The sequence below is a fragment of the Thermobia domestica genome, chromosome 1, assembly GCF_964235325.1.
Source record: "Thermobia domestica chromosome 1, izTheDome1.hap1.1, whole genome shotgun sequence".
Lineage (NCBI taxonomy): Eukaryota > Metazoa > Arthropoda > Insecta > Zygentoma > Lepismatidae > Thermobia > Thermobia domestica.
In genome coordinates this window covers 68,978,319-68,997,893 of record NC_137454.1, presented here as the reverse complement: position 1 = coordinate 68,997,893, position 19,575 = coordinate 68,978,319, and the positions used below count along the sequence as shown (strand labels likewise).

General features: G+C 34.7%; 1 protein-coding gene across 1 annotated transcript in view; it reads left to right on the top strand.

Moving 5' to 3' along the window:
- Eogt (EGF-domain O-GlcNAc transferase) overlaps positions 1-19,575 on the top strand; it is a 53,293-nt gene that overhangs the window by 23,442 nt on the left and 10,276 nt on the right. The window contains exons 7-9 of the mRNA XM_081758305.1: positions 8,730-8,930; positions 11,232-11,365; positions 18,680-18,782. Of these exons, the coding sequence (XP_081614431.1) occupies positions 8,730-8,930; positions 11,232-11,365; positions 18,680-18,782 (438 nt within the window). The remainder of the gene's footprint in view (positions 1-8,729; positions 8,931-11,231; positions 11,366-18,679; positions 18,783-19,575) is intronic.

The following is a 19,575-nucleotide window of genomic DNA, read 5'->3' as shown; positions in this document are numbered from 1 at the left end:
GATATCCCGCCAAATTCTCACAGGACGCATCTGAGAATACATGAAAAGGTTTCGTAAAATTTGGTTGGCTTAATGCAGGTGGCTCACTTATGAGAATACGTAATTGTTGAAATAATTCAATAAGGTCTGGGGTCAACCTAAATTTCCTGTCCTTTTTTATTAGATCAAATAAAGGTGCCGTAAGAAACGCAAAATTAGGTATAAATTTCCTTCTCCAAGATAGAAGTCCAAGAAACGATCTCAACCTCTTTTTGGTAGTAGGAATAGGGAAATTCTTAATGGCCTCATTTTGTTTAGGATTTGATTTTACTTCCTTTCCATTTATACTATGACCTAAAAATAAAATTTCATTTTTAAAGAACCGACACTTTTTGAAATTCAAAGCAAAATTACCCAATTCGAGAATTTTAAACACCTCTTCTAAATGAGTAAAATGATCTGATATATTTTGACTAAAACATAAAATGTCATCAAGATAGATTGTCACGAAATGTCTTGTATCCAATCTAAAATAAGAATTCATAACATTTTGGAACACGCTTGGGCTAGATTTTAGTCCCATAGGTAGTACACATAGAACATACTGACGACCTAAATATAAAAAGCTAGTACATTTATACGAATCTGGGTGGAGTCGAACCCCATAGTAGCCCATTGTGGCATCCATCGCACTAAAAACCTTAGCTCCGGAAATTCTTGTGAGTATCTCATTAATCGGTTCAACTTGTATCTTTGGAGAGATAACTATTATTAAGTAATCTAAAATCAATTACAGGCCTAATACCCCCTGATGGTTTTCGGACGCAGTGAATCGGGTTTCGATAACTGCTAGGGCTTTCCTTTGCAATACCTAACATTATCCATTTCTTAATTTCGGCTTCGAATTCAGATTGCATCGCCTGCGGTATCGGATAGATCTTACCTATGACTGGTTCGTTGTCCATTAACTCAATTCTATAAGGTTCACATTTAATCGGCTTTGGATACTCGCAAAACAAATGTTTGTATCTGACTAATAAATCTAGTAATTTTGTTCTTGTCTCAGTGTCTAAATCAGTTCGTTCTTTAATGTAATCATTCAATTCTTTTTCCGAAATTTCTCCCAAATCTTTTATATCCGGAGGTAATGTAACCCGTTCATTCGATAATTTATTATATGTATTAACTGTATCACTATCACTTAACTGTACCAATAAAACCTTTGGATAAGAAATATCCAACACTACGGTTTCTTGCCTATTGTTCTTCAAAGTTAATTTCCGATTCTCACTATCCAGAACGACATTGAACCTCACAAAGAATGGTGAACCCAGTAGTAAATCTGCTTTCATGTCTTTTACTACAAACACTGGAACGTCAAACAAATTACCTTGAATATTTAGAGTTAATTCTATCGACCCTTTTACTATGAAATTGTCTTTTCCAGCAAACGCATTTAATTGTATCTTAGATACGGGCTTCAGTTTGGCTGATCGAAAAGAATTTTGTAAAGTTAACCATGTACTATAATTTAGAAGGCTAAGCTCCGCACCAGTGTCCAAGATGCAACTTAAATGTATTCCTCCTATTTCACAATTTACTGTTGGGGAGGGGTAGACTTCAAGATTTACCGTATTACTATCCTCCTCTTCCTTTAACACAAATCGAGTTAAAAACTTTAAAGCTTCTGGTTCAATTTCGAGATTTTCTTTTTCCAATTTGGTTTTCTCTTGTGGGGAGAGAAGTTCCGATGAGCAGACGCCGTCTCCCCTTAGGGGCGACTGCTTACGATGTTTTCCGACCGACAACTATTCCCGGCTAACGAGTAAGTTGGATTACCCGAATAGCCTCCTACAGCCGGATATGGTGGATTTAAAGCAGAGGTTACTGAGGTTATTACCGGTACTGATAGCTGCGAATTAAACATAGTCATTGCAGGCTGCGTATTAAAAGATGGTTTCACCCCATAGAAATTAGAAGGTAAATATGGTGAAGGAATATTAGGGATATTACTATAATTACCCAACGACACCGGAGTGGGTCCGACGTTCAAACTAGGACTCCAATTTGGATTAGTAGGGCCAAATCTCCTACCTTCATTCCAATTGTTACGTCTTTGCATATTATTACAATTTCCACCTGACGAAAAATTTCGTTTATTACGATTACTATTAACCGAATTACCTCTTCCGAAATTTCTGTTTAGTTTTACAGGTTCCGTTTGTACTGCGTTATCGGTTTTAGCTTTCTTAGTTCTTTCCATGCCTGTTTGTCTAACAGTCGGTCTCTTAATTTGAGGTTTGAAAAACTCAAAGTTTTGGTTTTCTAAATTTGAGGGATGGCCCTCCATATCTTCCAGTTTTAAGGTTAGTTCCTGGACAGTACTAACCGTTCCTAATTTGAATATTTTTGCCTCTTCTGCCGGCAAACAGTCAAGAATCAAATCTTTCAGTTCCTGGTCTGAAGGCGAACTCACTATGGCGTGATAATGGTCAATTATGTACCATACAAACTCTGACAACGATGAAAATTTAGATTTATCATACCTCAGCGAGTAGAGGCGACGTTTCTGAGCTCTCTCTACTTGCGGAGATATGTATTGTAACTTAAAGAGCTTCAGAAAATCTTTAAACGTTTTTATTTTAAATTCGATACTTCTATACCACGTTTTTGCAGCACGCTCTAAACACCAAGATAGGATATACTTCTTGTCCTTTTCGCGAAGGCGGTACATACTCATTGCCTTTAATAGATCATCAAGAAATATCCTAGCTGATCCCGTTGTTTTTCCATCAAATTTAGGAAAATGGTGCAAGTTTCGTAAATATTCACCAGATCTTACTCCTGATACAGTATCAGATGAACTACTCCCATCCGGACTATTTTCTCGACTCTTACGACTAGAATTTCTATTCACCCTCATACACTGATTCACTACTACTTCTCGCTTCCGGTTACGCCTTCTACGTCGATCATCACGGCTTTGTATTTTGTCACCGTCTCATCTGACTTTTCATCCCGTTCACAACTTACTACTGACGTCTCAGTAGTATCTCCACTACTATTTTCATCATCCGCAAACTCTTTTAACTGAGTTTCGTACTCATTTCCTTTCTCTTTTGCTCTTACCGGCCTACCAATTTTACCTATAAATTTCGAACTTATCTTTTGATTTCTTGACGGGACCTGGAGATCCCTACTGGATCCCTCATCATGCCTCTCCTGTCTATCCAACCGAGATGAAAGATCATTAATTCTTTCACCTAACTGACTAATTTCTCCTCTGATAACATTTTCGTATTTCTCACTTATCTCATCAATCCTTTGACTAACTAGATTATTCAATTTCTTTTCCTCCTCGCTACATTTTTCTGAACTTTTTCGAAATGCAACAGCTGTATCCCGTTCTAACGCTTTCATTTGATTCAACATCTTCTCATTTGCCTCTTTTAAATTTTTACATTTTTCATTCGTCTGATCTAAATTGACTTTACAATTTTCTTTAATACTATCTACTTCTATAGTTAGCTTAGAAAAATCCTCCGCTACAACACCTATCCTATTTTCTACACTTTCGGTTATGGATACAATACTCTCATTAACATTTCTTTCTACATTCAGCATATTTTCCTTTATCTTCTCTACATCTGTTGCAATGACATTTACCTCCTCTGAACATTTAAGTCTTACTTCGTTTAAATTTTCAGTCAGCTGTGAGGTAACTAATTTAATTTCCGACTTTACAGCAGATAACTCATGAGACATCTTTGTATCTAACTCAAGAATAGACGATTTCATACAACTAATTTCTGATTTTACAAATTTAAAATCTGATTTTACAGAGTTGATGTCCATGGACAACTTTTGTTGGAATCCTTCCATTATATTCTTCAAGCTCTCGAGGAGCGGTCCCCCTCCAATTTCGATTTCTGGTATTTGTTTCCGTGAAATTATTTTGGAAGTTTGATCCATTTCGGTATTATTTCTTTCTGCTTCAGAAAGAACGGATACATTTGGTCCAGATACAATAACATTTTCTTGAGTCTCAGAACCTGTTTCATTACCTTGTCCATTTTCACTTAGGCAGTCAACAATATCGATTCCCACTGAACATGTTTGACATACCCAATCACCATTTCTTTGTTTAATTGATTCGAGCTCTAAACTCGTTAACGTTATACACTTCAAATGAAACAATCGTTCACACTTATCACAGCAAAGAGATTCGCTACAGTCTGGAATCCTTTTACGTTTACAACATACATGAGTATCTAGTTCCATATCAACCATATTAAAGTTGATCAACATTATAATTCCATTAAAAATTCGCTAGTCACACACATCTGAACAGACAAATAAAGGGACAAAACAGGAAAGTAACAAAGATCTATCATTAACATCTTGTTGGCTTCTTAAATGCTTACCCAGTTTCACGTCGGAGATGTACACCCCACATATTTTTTTTTACTTACTAAATTTTTATTCACATTTCTTTCCTGAGACAAATCCAAAATTAGGAAAAGGAAAAATCCTAAAGCATAAGTCACAAGTTTAAGAATAGTACTATTTAATAAATCCTGACGCTGGATGTCGCCACTTTAACACGCACTCACTTCGGCGCATTTATTTAAACTAAACAATTCTGGCTATTTTAGCCACCATTTTTAAAATATACTCAAAAACTTTTAATTTACGATTTTTAAAGTCTAAATTGTTTTAGGCGCAACGGTTATTTATCCAAATTTGTAAATAAGTATTCCAGGAACTTGCAGCAGTGCCACTCCGAAACAAGAAATCTTAGCGTATCTTATATACTATAATATTAAGTGAACAAAAATGCTTATATTTATATATATATATATATATTATATCTAGCTTATATTATTGTTCGTTTAAATGGAAATAAACATATCTCTTAAAAAATCTATAGCTTTTGGCGTTTATTATTTTCAGATGTATGATGCAGCTCATAATTAGCAAATTTATTACAACATTATGAATAATTTATACCCAGGTCGAAGATTACAAGATTGCATTAAACAGATTTATTATGAGTCATGTTAACATGATTTATCGAAGTTTCCAGTCATGTAGCCAATCTGTTCAATAAAACACCTTTCCTGCCTTCAATGTATGCTTATTCATTTATTTGTATGTTTATATATATCATATGTTGGAATCTATGCCTGGCTTTCTGCATTCAGTTAGATTTCTGAATCAAACAATAAGAAGCATCCCTTGCTAATTGATAACAACAACTTAGTACGCCTTTCACATTACTTTCTTTATGAATTATAAAGATTTTAAAATAGTGAGCTCGATAACACAGAAATGTCTGTTTTTTTTAGCTAGGAACAATTAATTCATATTTGTTCTAACACAAGCAGAATTATTAACATTATTTCTATATATTTTTCTTTTTCTGAAGAGCAATATATCCATATTTACTTTCAGACATTACAAATCTTTTTTCCACTTTAGTTATGTTTACATAACAATAATACAGTTAATAATAAATAACGTACCTAACCTAATATACTATACCTAACCTAAATAACTTAATCTATCTAACTTAACCTATTCTTTTGTTATAAAACAAATAGACTCGATCTATCACTTATACATACAAAACAATTATTGATCGCATAACCAGTGCATAGATCACAGGCATCATACATAGATAGCATAAAAGGGCAAATAAGAAAAGGTGATATTGCTGCGCTGACTTATAATACTCAACTTTTTCTTTGTCTCAATTCCTGATCAATGGAAACTACTCTATTGAGAACGAGCTGCAAATGTGAAATATCAATTCGACCTACAATGATCCGGTAAATATCGTTACCCTACTCCAATAGTTTCGTTATGTAGTCTCTTGTGTGCCATTGTAATTTCTTTTCTCGTTGGATTATATATACACACAATTTTGAACATGTCCCCCTTATAGTCTGATCAGATATGTGCGACCGCGAGTGTAACTTAATTAGCACCACATACTTCCTTTAAACTTGCAAAGGAACACATATACTGAAGAATATATGTATTGAAGAATTCTAGTTCACTTTTATGAAATTAAAATTTATAAGAAACAGGTTATTTCAGAAACATTACCAAGGACGACGATCTTCATTTCTTATGACAAATCTAAATTTATATTACCTTCATCATCCACTTGACCTTTTTTTAAAATGTCCAAAACACTATTAATATCGAAATTAACTTTTATCAGGTTGAGTTCAAATCCAAATATATTCTTTTTGAGGAAAAAGAATTAGATTTTCTGGTCCAGACGACGAACTATGTACGTTAATTTATATTCATAACTGCACTTCTTCTATTGTCACAAACAGTATAATTATGGTAATACGAAATCTTATGGAGTATAAATGGAGTATAAATAAATTCATTCAGTTGAAGCTATGGACTATTTACTCGAATTACATTATAAAATGTATATCAAATTTGTGTACATTCGCTTAAACATGTTAGCACTATACTTAGAATTTACTTTCTATGGCCACGCAAAATAGCTTTATATATATCTGTATTTTTTTTATAGAATGCAACGGATATCTATGGATATGTATGCATACGTACGACACATTATCCATGCGACGCAGGTCAACATTAACGGCACACAAGTAAACATCTTTTTGGTTAGCACAGGTCAACATTATACACACCAAATAAATAACATAGGTCAACATTATACACACACCAAATAAATAACATTAAGTGTAGGTCAAAATTAAACACGCCAAGATAAACGAACTCATACCTAACAATAAGCATATTTAAACTCATACCTAACAATAATCATATTTAAACTCATACCTAACAATAAGCATATTTAAAATTGATTTCAATGATACGATTTGTTTTTACCAAAAGCAGATCGTAACAATATATAGTATTCTCTATAGTTGAGTGGTCCAATACACAGTAACTATTTTTTTCTTCTTTTTTCGTGAGAATGTACACGAGTCGTTGAAGAGTACTTTTCAGATAGCCTCTGCTGATGAAACTTCAAAGGATACAATGTTACGACTAATTAATATTCACATATTATTCCCTGTGAATCTTAATCGGATTATGGTGATTTTGGCAACCAATCGTATTGGTTTTGATAGGCAGACACTAATGAAGAGTTTTGGTTTCACAATGGCTTTTATATTTTATTTATCTTAGTCCTGTTTTCACAGAGAACACCGAAGTCTTCAATAAGTGTTTGAAATGTTATTCAGCACCACTACCCACATAACTCACAACTAAGGATTACAAATATAAAAACAATCTAAGATGATATTATTTACATATGTTTCTACAATTTAAAATATTTCACTTTATTTCAGGTGTTTTATATGTTATATATATATGAGTGTTCATTAATCTTTTAAAATGTTCCAGATTGTATATTCTAAAAGAAATTAATAAAATACATAATATGTGTTCTAAATACCAGAAATATTTTAAAACTAAATTTTAATATAAAAAATTTCCTTTTGTTAGTAAATTATCTTAGCCCCTCCTTTTTTGCTTAATTCTCTCCGAATTAGATAACCTTTTAGTAGCCTGTGTATGTTGGCATTACGAAGTAATTTTGGGTAAGTGGATAACATTCTCCAGTTTCATTACAAAAATAAGGGCTTTGGAGCCCTGGGAACCACATCATGTAGTTCGGATACGACGCAAAACTCTGTCACTATCTCATATAGTGTTAGTATTGAAAATGAATATTAAGCTCTAAGTAAACTACCTGAGTAACCAATGTATTTCCATAATATGAAAGAAAGAAAAAAAAAAAAAAAAGCAACCGATTTCCCTTATTCCATGTTCCCTGTAGATGCAAAGTCGTTGGATTTTCATTGAAGGCGCTCTTATATGGCTTGAAGTAAGGATAGTCGGCAGTTCCTCCCATTTTCTCCTATAATGTAAATAAATTGCTTTCTCGGATAGAGTCAAAGTGCTATAAGTGTGTTAATATAGATACAGGTCTTTCAGTCCGTATTTTCTACAATTATAAATACAGCTTTTTATAATGTTGCTGTTCAGGAAACGGACTGAATGGTGTATTCTTAGCGCACGGGCACGGTTAGCGAGATCCCGCATTTTTTTTTTTTCATTCTGTGGATTTGCGTGGAAGAAATATAGTGCGGATTCCGTGGTAATTGTAATGCGTCACATAGTTTTGCCGTTAACATTTATCATCAAACATCAAATTCTAAGATGATTTCAGTTAAACTATACACTTCAGGAAAGAACAGGCATCCCAGCTCACATGATAAAGTGCTCCATAGTGCTAATCAGGCTATTTCAAGAGGTGCTAGTTGTAAATTTCTTCTGCCCTAAACATTTCACTATTTTGGAACAATTGTTTTATGTGAAATTGCTTCCTCTAACAATGTTAGGCCGAGGCGGAAACCGGGATAGAATCTTAAGGATTTGATGTAATTCTTTTCCCAAAGTATATGTAAGTGTTTCCTTTCCTTATTTTTGAGTCAAAACCCTAGATGTAAAACCATGTGAGCTATAAATGTATTCGTGTTGCACCGGGAAGTCGTCTTGTACCTAATAGTTTTCGTGCAAATGCACTGAAGCCAGATTCTAAATCGAAAGTTAAAATTTTCTCACTTCTGATTTCGTATGTATGTGTGTATACAGCTAATTACGTTATATTTGTAATTGTGTAGTTCAAGCTTGTAATTGTGTAGTATACGCATTTGCATTGAATAGTAGTTATATTTTAACAGATTCGAGGGTGCGAAAAGAGTGGCCTTTTCCATGCTTTCTCGAAGTTCATTCTTCATAGACTAAATATTACGCAGCAGGAGAGGACATTGAAGAAAATACATGTTACTTTATTGTCGAGGAATACAACGTACAGAAGGATCCTAAATGAAGACGAATTAATTACTGCATTAGAGGAGAACCCTCAGTATGTTGTAAAAAGGGTAAGACAAAGCGATTTATATATATTTTATTATTTTTATATTTGATCGTTATTTGTAATATTTCAGTATTTGTATATTCAGTAGCAATTTAGACAATTAAGGGAATTTTTTTACGTGACACTATGAGGTAATACGTGAAGAATGAGTTAAAGAAGAAATTATCAAAGCCGCGAAGAAAATCAAAATTGTTAAGCAAGTTGATGTCCAAAAAAATAAAATTTGAAGTTGTGTGCTTCAGCAAATTAAAGGTAAATTAAACTTTGCTTAAAAAAGAAAAATACGCAAAAATGCGAAAGTTCTAATCTCTCTAACTAAAGAGGAAATGTTAAGTTACAAGTATAATAATAAAATTTCGTAAAGTTTGTGAAGTTGCAGTGTAATCATTCACTTTATTATTGTTTGTTGCTTGAAGTTCTTAATCATTGATAATATAAAATGAAAATATCAAAATTGGAGCTTCTTTCTTTTAGGATGAAACTAATAATATTGTTACGCTATTCTGTTGGTTCCAAAATGGAAGCTAAAGTTTTAAGGAAAATAAAACTGAAATGAGTAAATTAATCACATATTCTGTATTTTAACATTTATTTCGAGGTTCTCCATTGATGATTTGTTTCAGGTTTTTTACTGGATTATTTATATTTTGAGCCTTACGCGTAAGAATTATAGTACTCAGGTAGGTATGGTTTCTCAGGTTACTGAAATATGATTTAAGTAAGGTTATCATTTAAATTGAAGTTTTAAAGTATATTTTCTGAAGTGATTTCTTATGTGAGTTTTATCCCCCTTAAAAACTTTTTTTTTTGGGGGGGGACGGAAAAATCCAAACAACCTGATTGTAAGTCATATTTGTTAATTTACAATTTTCTTACGAGTCTTTTCTTCTTCATTTCATCTCAATCTAGACTAGAAACCTTTGAAATGTGGGTGTGGAAAAGAATGCAGAGAATTAGCTGGATCGAACGGAAAACAAATGAGAAGGTGTTAGAAATAATGAGGGAGAAAAAAAAGATTTTAGTTGCAATTGAAAAAAGGGAGAGAATCTGGTTGGGCCACTAACTGAGAAGGAACTATATCATGAGGGACGTGCTAAAGGGTATGATGGGAGGAAAGAGAAGGACAGGGCGAAAGAGGCTGAAGTCGATAAACAGTAGTAAAACAGAAAAATCGTACCTGAAAAGAAAGAGAGCTGAAGACCCTGGTGCATTGAAGTGTCTCAGTTGCGGCAATTGACTTGCTAACAATGGTCAAATATCTGTGGTGATGATGATCCAACATTCCCATCAAAATGGTTTCATTAAAGATAAAAACACTACAATGTACATCGATAAAGAATTTCAAATACAAGGTGCCTGAAAAATCCTACACCATAGGCAAAATGGTTGTCGCAGGACGAACGTATGGAAGTAATACAGTTGTGTGGGTGTGAAAGTTACACCGAGATATTACCAGTGAGTTTAACCGACGCTATCCTGAATGGCAGCTAATATTGCATGCCATTGTGGGACATTTTCCGGTGAAATTCTAAAGAATCAAGGATGTATGGAAGAAATTGGCCCATATTATGTCACCATGTAGTTAATAATTAACCATTCCTCCTACAAACATGTGTAGAGCACATTGAACAAATACTCTTATGTTGCCTTTGGTACTGTACTTTTCGAACACTCTGTAGAAGAAACAGAAAAAATTAGCAAGACTAGTGTCGGCATATAAACTGCACAAACTGCGAAAGAAAATGAGATTGAATTTTTGTCGTCTGCGGTGGTAGAACAGTGGCCATTATGTCAGTGTTGAATAAAATTGATATTTATTTGAACAGAATACCCATTGGCTGAGTATTCAAGTGAAACTTCTTTTTATGTGGAGTATTTGCATCTAAAGTGAGCTGTATGAAGGATTATAATAAAGCAATTTGCATATATACATTGCGAATCGAAATAGTGATTTTCATTACATTTAATCACGAAATATCTAGTTTAAATAAATGACATTCTTCAGCATCATTATCATGAAAGTTCCTATTCTCATAATAATACTCTTCCTTCTTTTATCCTCGTCTCAAATGCGAAAAGTGTTAGTAAATAACAATTTCAATTCTGCTGAGAACATAACGCCTGAGATTCGAGCGCGAATAGAGTTGGATTTCCTTCTGTATAACCTCCGTGTTGCAAAACAGTGTGAAGTAAAAATCTCCAATCAGGAAGAATATTAGATTAAGATTAAAAAAAAAAAGATCCTAGTGATATTTCTGAAATTTTAAATTTATGGTGATTTATGTTATTTATTTTCACGTTTCAGGTGGTCTACAGTAGGGAACTAGACTTTAAGAAACAACTGTCAATTACGTACAATACGGATATTTTTATAGGAATCCATGGGGCTGGTTTAACGCATCTTCTGTTTTTACCGGATTGGGCTGTTGTCTTTGAACTGTAAGTTTGTTCTACTAAATATTTATTCGATTTTTAACTTTTGATAATATTCTCTTTAATTACATGCATGCTTTATAATATAGTTAATCGTTTCATTGCAAGGAAATAGTGTTCGATTACTGTAATTATTATTGATATTTATCACATCAATTGCCTAAAAAGATACAACATGTTTCTACGCCGTCGTTTCTGGGGACAACGGTGAAAATCTTGGCGCGTTCTCCTTGAGAAAATTCACAGGAAAGTAATTTTAAAAGTGTTAGGAAAGATATTTGGTAATAGTACACACAACACACATGTTGATAAACAATGATTATTCTCACTTCTTTGTCTAGAGGCTGCGCGGATATAAAATAGTGCATTCGCTCCCGCGTCTACAACATTTCTATTTGCATCCACAGATATCACAATTAAAATTTCAAAAATTGTTTCCAACTTAATTATTTTAATATGTTCTTTATAACTTTTGTAAATCCTATGACGTAATGTCAATAAAATTGAAGCTAAACTTTAAATACAATTTCTTCTTATTGTAAGTGAAAACACGAAATAAAATGGAATAAAATTTACGCAGATAAGAAGTACAGAATTAATGGAAAAAATAGTAGTTATCTAAGGTCCCCTTAAGTGCAGATATCTTACAAAGAAAATTATGAGGTTGTAATGCCATATCTGTCAAATAATGTTAGAGCAAATCGCTAGTTTTTAAAATGAGCATCTTTATTCAGAACGCGAAACTGAAATTGAAGAGAAAAGGTTTTTGAGAAAGAACAATACTCGTAAGCCGAATCAAATAAACTCGCCTAAAATCACATTGACATTTCGTACTTATTACATAGCATTTTGAAAGCAAATCTAGAGAAAGACAATTTGTGCTTTGGTGGTTATTTGCTGCAAAAGCATAATCATACATACCAATACTTTAATAATTAGCAGTATGTAGAAGAATGATCACTAACTTCTCTTTCCACGAATATCCGCCAGCCACACAGAAACTCAAAATATATCCACAAAAGGCTATATTGATGCGGATATTTGTAGTCACGCAGACCTTTATGTATATTCTTGACGCTACATGAAAACTTATTTTTTTGATTGCTGAAAGCTTCCATAACGCTCTCACCTTCGGTGCGAGCGGTCCCGGGTTCGATTCCCGGTGGGGACACGGTCGAAAAAGTGTAAAAATGCTTTTTCCGGCCATCCATCCCGGAAGACGTTTTCCTGGTTTTCCTTATTCACACCAGGCAAATGCCGGGATGGTACCTAACTTATAGATCCCAGGCCGCTTCCTTCCTTCCCTTTCCCCGGATAGTGTGCTCGCCAAGGGACGTCATCCCTTATACGTGACAAGCTAAATGACCATAGATGCCGAGAGCCCGGAGATCTAAATCCTACCCTGCTAAAGTCTTTTCCAATCATCGTCTGGGCCAGATCTAGGAAAGGAAAGGAAAAATTCTTGTGCTGAATAATAATTTGTCATGATCCTGCATGTGTGGTTGGTTGGTGGGCTTTCTTTCATCCACTAATCTGTCAATCCATTCTTGGATGCTGTTTTCACTATCACTATCCTCCAGAAACTGCTTCGTACCAGTATCAGTCGACCATAGATTGGTGTATGATAACATTTCCCATAGAGACCTTACTTCAATCAACTTCATGGAGGAAATGCTGCATCATGCTGTTTAAAGAGAAAGTCAAATGCAGAGCAAGAGTAAAGAGATAAGTGAAAGTGTACAACAGAAAGAAAATGAAATTAATGGAAACAAGTAAAGCTTTGGAGACTGAAGCAAACCGGCTTGCACATGAAGTAGAGCAGAAGTCTTGCTTTACTTTATTGACAAAGTCAAATGCTATCCGTAGAGCAGCTTCGCTAAAGAAGAAAGAAATTATGTCTATAGACGAGGAAATAATACAACTCCATACTCAGTTGAAAAACTTGTAATATAATTCGTTTTTCCCCCTAATTATATCTGTCACACTGTCACGCAGTGAAGATACCATATGCAAAAAATGGGTTTTTGTTGTTTGTAAATTTGTTCGGTAGAAAGAATGAAAATATACACTGCCGGTCAAAAGTTTCCGGACAAGCGCTTCAACTTATCGATAGGGAAAGCAACAATTCGAAATATTTTGTTTGTGTAAGTCTCTATAATGTCTCAGGAGGATAATAGAAGTTTTTCGTTCTCGTAATATGTTTACATGTAGTAAAAAGGAAAGATGATTGAATTATTGTAAAGTCGGCGATTATTTTAATTAAAAGTAACGTGATCAGGATCATGAAATAACTTTGCCTGATCGAAGTACGGTTAAACGTTAGAAGTTAATTCCTTTTTATAGTTACCCCTGGATTATAATTCCTTAGTATACAGGCCTTATCAGACATAAATAATCGCCGACATTATTAGTTTACATTATTAGTGAACAGTATTATAAGATACAGTACAGTGACGTTTTGAACAGTTCCTGTGGATGGTTTTGTCTCTTCTGAGGGTTTGTTGCCGTTATTGTTAGAAATCACGCTCAGAGGTAAGATATTAAGTGAAGAGGTACACATTGGTATCTACTTTTGGTGATTCCATCAAGCGTTTTCAGCGAAGACGAAAGAACGTGGACAAAAATAAAAGTGGAAGGTCTCGTATTACGTCTCGTACGAAAAATCGTATTACCGTCAAATGGGGTGAATAGAAACACATTTTTGGCTATATGAGAATATAAGTCCGGTAATGTTAAAGATATCGCGTATCAGATTATTCCAAAAGAAAGGTCTTAATATGCTAATGAATTTCAGTAAACGTCATATTAATTTATCAACTCCACTTTTCTTCACCTTGATTTTTCTTAATGTTTCTATTCACCCCTACCCATGGGGTGAATAGAAACAATTACTTTATTTTCATTGTTGTTTCTTTTATACTATTGGAAAGGTAAAAAAGAAACAGCGTATTTGTTGAAACGAACTATTTATTTGATACCTGCAAGATATTAGTTCAATAAGACCAGTATTACATAAGTTACAAACTTATAAAACAATACAATGTACAATATAGGTATAAACGACCATATAGTTTTGATGATATTTAAATGATTTAAACCACTGAAATCATCAGGGAAACTTATCATGAGTTGAGTTGATTTTGAGGTTTACGTCCCGTTCAGCAGCAAGGCTATATGAGACGTGGACCTACTGATTAACGTAGAATCAGAACTACATGAGCTCCCGCCGGGAATCGAACCCGGGTCTCCCACGTCAAGGGCGCGTACGCTAACCGCTTAGCCACGAAGGGGCCCGAAAGTTATCATATACTTAAAGCGTGCTGACGAACTCCTAATAAAACCCAACAGTTTCGTTCTGAAAATTTCATTGTTTATGTGCTCTCTTATAAAACACTCTCACATATGCATCATGTTCCCATTTTCGCACTTGGGTGCTGAATAGTCTCATCGAGTTTTAGCTTCTCATTTTACCACAGCAAAATCACCAGCTTTAGAAAATCATCATCTAGTTCGTGATCGTCTGGAATGTTCTCTTCTGGAGTGTTGTCTTTCTCCTCTTCCGACAATACAAAGGTAGGTTGAGTTTCGTTGTGATTTGATTAAAATGTATCATTTTCAGAAAATAAACCAAAAGTCTTACCAGAAACATCTATTCGTACTCTCTTCTTCCCTTATTTAATTTTTTCATCTTCTCTCATGCTCCTGAGAAGATCCATAAGGGAACGGTTTACAGTCTGAGATGACTTTTGCTGTTCTGTTTCTTCTCGTTCATTGTCTTTTTTTGGCAACATCCTCAATATTTGGTCTCGACAAAGGGGAAAAATTCCACACTTTTCAAATCCAGCCCTGATATTTTCCTCCTTCAGTTTCACACTTTTTTTTTTTCAGAAGACTTGGAAATTTGTTCTTAGAGATGGTTGATACATTCCTATCAGGTCCTTTTTTCTGCTCCTCAAGAATTTTCTACTCCTTGAGGAATTTCAAGAATTTCCCAAGAAGTGTTTCTATTCACCCCACTAATTAAAAATCATAACAATAACCCAGTAAAGTTAAATTTTGATTAAAAATAATTTACAAAAGGAAAACTTTTACTATGAACGCCAGTAAATGAAACAACAAACTACACAATAGGCATATGTTCAAATGCAACAAATATGAAAATGGCATACTTACCAAGAAAGTTTAAGGAGCGCTAAAATACCGTGTAAGATTTCAGTAACACATTAATGCTACTGCCGTCTACCTCAGTGTTCCTAACTCAGTAAAACATTTTGTCTCTGCCCTGGACACTTTAGCCGTATAAGACTATGTTAAGAAATTTCAGTTTTCTTGATTAATTTATCGTCCAGATAAATCCAAAACTAATCTGGGAGTTTTGTTTCTATTCACCCCCATGTTTCTATTCACCCCATTTGACGGTATTGAATTGTTTGGGAAAAGAAATTTGAAACTTGCTGCAGCGGAACTCCAATCAGTCAGAATTTAATCGTAGTCACCCTACAAACATTTCAGTTATTACTGTGAATCGACATTTGAGTCTAACTACACTCTGGTAAGAGTTGATGTGCAGAAAACATCGCAGGTTCAGTGGAAACAAGTAACAGAGGCTTCAATGGACTCTGAAGAACAAAAAATTGACAAAAAAGCTGTAGAAATGCATATTATGGACTGATGAGTCAAACTTTCAAGTTTTTGGACAACTACATCGAGTTTACGTTCGAAGATCTGTTACAGAAAAGATGCGTCCTAACTGTGTAAGCCCGAATATTAAAAATGGAGGAGTTTCTGTGATACTTTCGAAGTGTTTCATAAGTTCTAGAGTGGCTTGGATTCACAAAATACAAGGAAATCTGGACGAAAATGATTATCACTCCGTTTTAAGCACCCATATTATTCCCTCAGAATTTGATTTGATTAGTCGCAGAATCCCTTTTCTGCAAGATACTGATCCGAAGGACATGTCCAAACTTTGCTTTAATTATTTTAAGAAGAAACAAGCCAAATGAGATATTTGTATCATGGAATGGCCTCCCCAGTCTCCAGATCCTAACCCCGCCTAACTTCTCTGGGAAGAGCTTGCCAGAAGTGTACGAAAAGACTGTCCGCATCTGCTGCTGATGTGTTTGATATTCTGCAGAACGCCTGGAATAATAATTCAGATGAAAGTCTTCAAAAACGTGTAAGCCACATGTCCCGATTGGTGAAACGAGTGAAAGCGGCAAATGGCGGTTTCTTTGACGAGAAGAACATTTAAAGAATTTACCAGTTTTCTTTGTTGGATAACGTTATTATGTTATTCTGATGTTAAAACTATCACTGTGTTCCTAAACTACCAAGTATCTTGTCGAAAATTGCACGTATTAAAGCCTACCTTAATATTTCCATGTTTTTTTAATCTGTCCGGAAACTTTTAGCCGGCAGTGTATGTAGTGGATGTGGGTGAATCGGATAGCTATAAGAGGAGTTGGGAGAGAAAAAAAAGCATATTACGCTCCGCTTTGTGTATTTAATTATTGTGTATTATATTGTACGTGCATTAATATTCACTGCGTACGCTACTGTACTTTTCATTTCACTATTGTGAGTTTAGAACATACAGTTGCAATCCTGCTATACCTTCCTGTGTCTTAAGTCTTGGAAAATTGGTGATTTGTCCCGGAAACATCCTGGAAATTTTCTTTGAGAAAGAGAGTGGGAACCCTGCATGTTACTACCCAGAACGCCACACATATATCTATTCGGGTAGGTAACCTGTCATATAGATACTGAATGTCAGTCTTCTGAGATAAGATATCCCACGCTTGCTTCAGATTTCGCGTAGCTGGGCGATGGTCAGGTAGATCAGAGGACAGAATTTATACAAATGTACGATACATTAACCATGTTTCACTGAGGAAAGACTAAAGGCAAGCGGGAAGTATAGCTTACTACTCGTCCCCTCAGGTGTGAGTCCTAAATGCGATTACAGCAGTATATGTTCGATTCAATTGCTCCTCTTTTGAAAATCAGAAAAGTCGTTAATTAATGGTTTATCCTATTGCACATATGGATCCGTACTATGGCGCCTCGCGTACTGCTCGCTATCACCCAACCCAACACATACACAAGTCAATCACAGTGCAGGATTATTTAATGTTACCAACTCATGAATATTACATGTTGCAGTATATCGGTGTTTCCAATGTTTTTACGTTTTGGAATTGTATGTTATATACAATTAAGTTGTAGAAATCTTAGTGTGAAGAAAAGTTCACACTAGAAATTCTAAGAAAAACGTAATCTCAGTCTGATTTATTCGACACACAAGGAAGACCCTCCACATAGGTGAAGAGCAGGTATTTAAACAAAGAATGAGTTTTCCTCTTGTCGAGAATTTTAGAAACTTATATTGAAACTAGAAAATCTAAATTATATACAAGCACTCTCGATACAGATTTTCCTCTTTCATATTTAAAAAAAAAAAAAAAAAAAAAAAAAAAGGAAAAAAGAGAAAGAAAATTCTAAAAGCGTATTGAAGTGAAATGGTACAAATTAATATTTATATATATGCTGTTATAAACATTAGATTAAAGACATGGAGGCTCACTAACAATATCGGTAGCGGTTTTCCTCCGTTTTCTATTTACTGTTTTTTTCGGATCATAGCTTTATCTTATTATTGTATTCTCCTTTCTTGCATCATTTTTGCAATTTAAAGAAGCTACTAGAGCTAGGACGAAGGTTTTTCATGAAAATCGGAGTTAATTCCAATTACTATAATGTTGTTATCTATCGAGCTAAGGTTTTCAGTTACTTATCAATTAATAAGAAATCTAGAATCTTTCGAAAACCAACACTCCACGTAATACAGTACAAGTAATTAAAAAACTGATAACATGTAAACAACAAAGGCAAGATAAAAGGTATTTATAGAACACTTTCATCATTTTCTTCTCATCTTATTTTCACCATTTAGTTCTTTAAAATTTCCTGTCCTCTTGTTTAGAATAATTCCTTTTAATTCTAGGATTATTTGCAAAGAAAAATCCTTTATATTATGTATTCAAGTACTTTATGCTTGTCTATTGTAGCACCTTATAATACAGGCGAAAAACACCAAACTCAAAAAAAAAAAAAAAAAAAAAAAAAAAATGCTTTCGCTTTCTCTTATATCAGATTTATCAATTTTTTCACGTGCGTGTATAACCTTTTAATAGTTTTCATGCATCCTAAATATTAGTAATTATACTTTCTTCCTGTATACTATATTTCATTGCATCTTACCATTTCGATTTATTGTATTCGTGCAGTAAATATTCCTATGTTCTCTTTCAATTTCAGATATAACTGCGAGGATGAGAACTGCTACTTAGATTTGGCCCGACTGAGAGGAGTAAAATATATAACTTGGCAGGATAAAAGTAAATTGCACCAACAAGATGAGGTAAGAAAATGTACTAGAAAGCAAGGAACGGAAAATAGCAGCCTGTAATGTAAGCTTAAAATATTAATAATATTGGTATGTAATATTAAGATTTATATCGTATGAAATTAAGGATGAGAAGAGAAATGTCTCGCCGTACCGCTTTGACAGTTTTCCGAAGGCCGTGCAAGGTACGGGATCGGCGTCGATCAAATGTCTGTTTGATGAGTTCAGACCCACAGTAGCTCATTGGTGAGGCGTCGGGGGATTTCACAGAGATAGACAAAATAAGATCACTCCAATTCCCATCTCTTCTGCCTTCTTTGCGTAGAACGCCTTGGATGATAGAGCGGAATGGCAGGAGGTCTTGTCCATGTGGATCCATTCATTTGTGAGCTCGTCACCGTACAAGTGGAGGATGTGTGTGTCATACAGAGGATCCATGACATTCTCCTGGAAGTAAGCTGTGTTGACTTCGGTGTTGGAAGACACTTTGATGAGTGGCAGCATTTCCCAGACAGCAATATCACCCCGCTACTAGAATCCATTGGAAAACTTTTCCTGCACTGCGGCAGAAAGCCAGAACGACTCTTGTGGTCTGTTTGACGGTAGATAGTGAATCGAACTGTCTTGGGTTCATGTAAGTACAGCTACCCATCATACAGTGTACACACCCATTTCCACTTGACCCCTGCGAGGTAAGTGTCATACAGTTTTCTGGTGTTTGTGAACCTCTACTGGATGCGATACTTTGTGAGGCGGCGTCCACACGCTTCCAATGCGAGGTTCTTCCGAATGATATTGGAAACTGTGT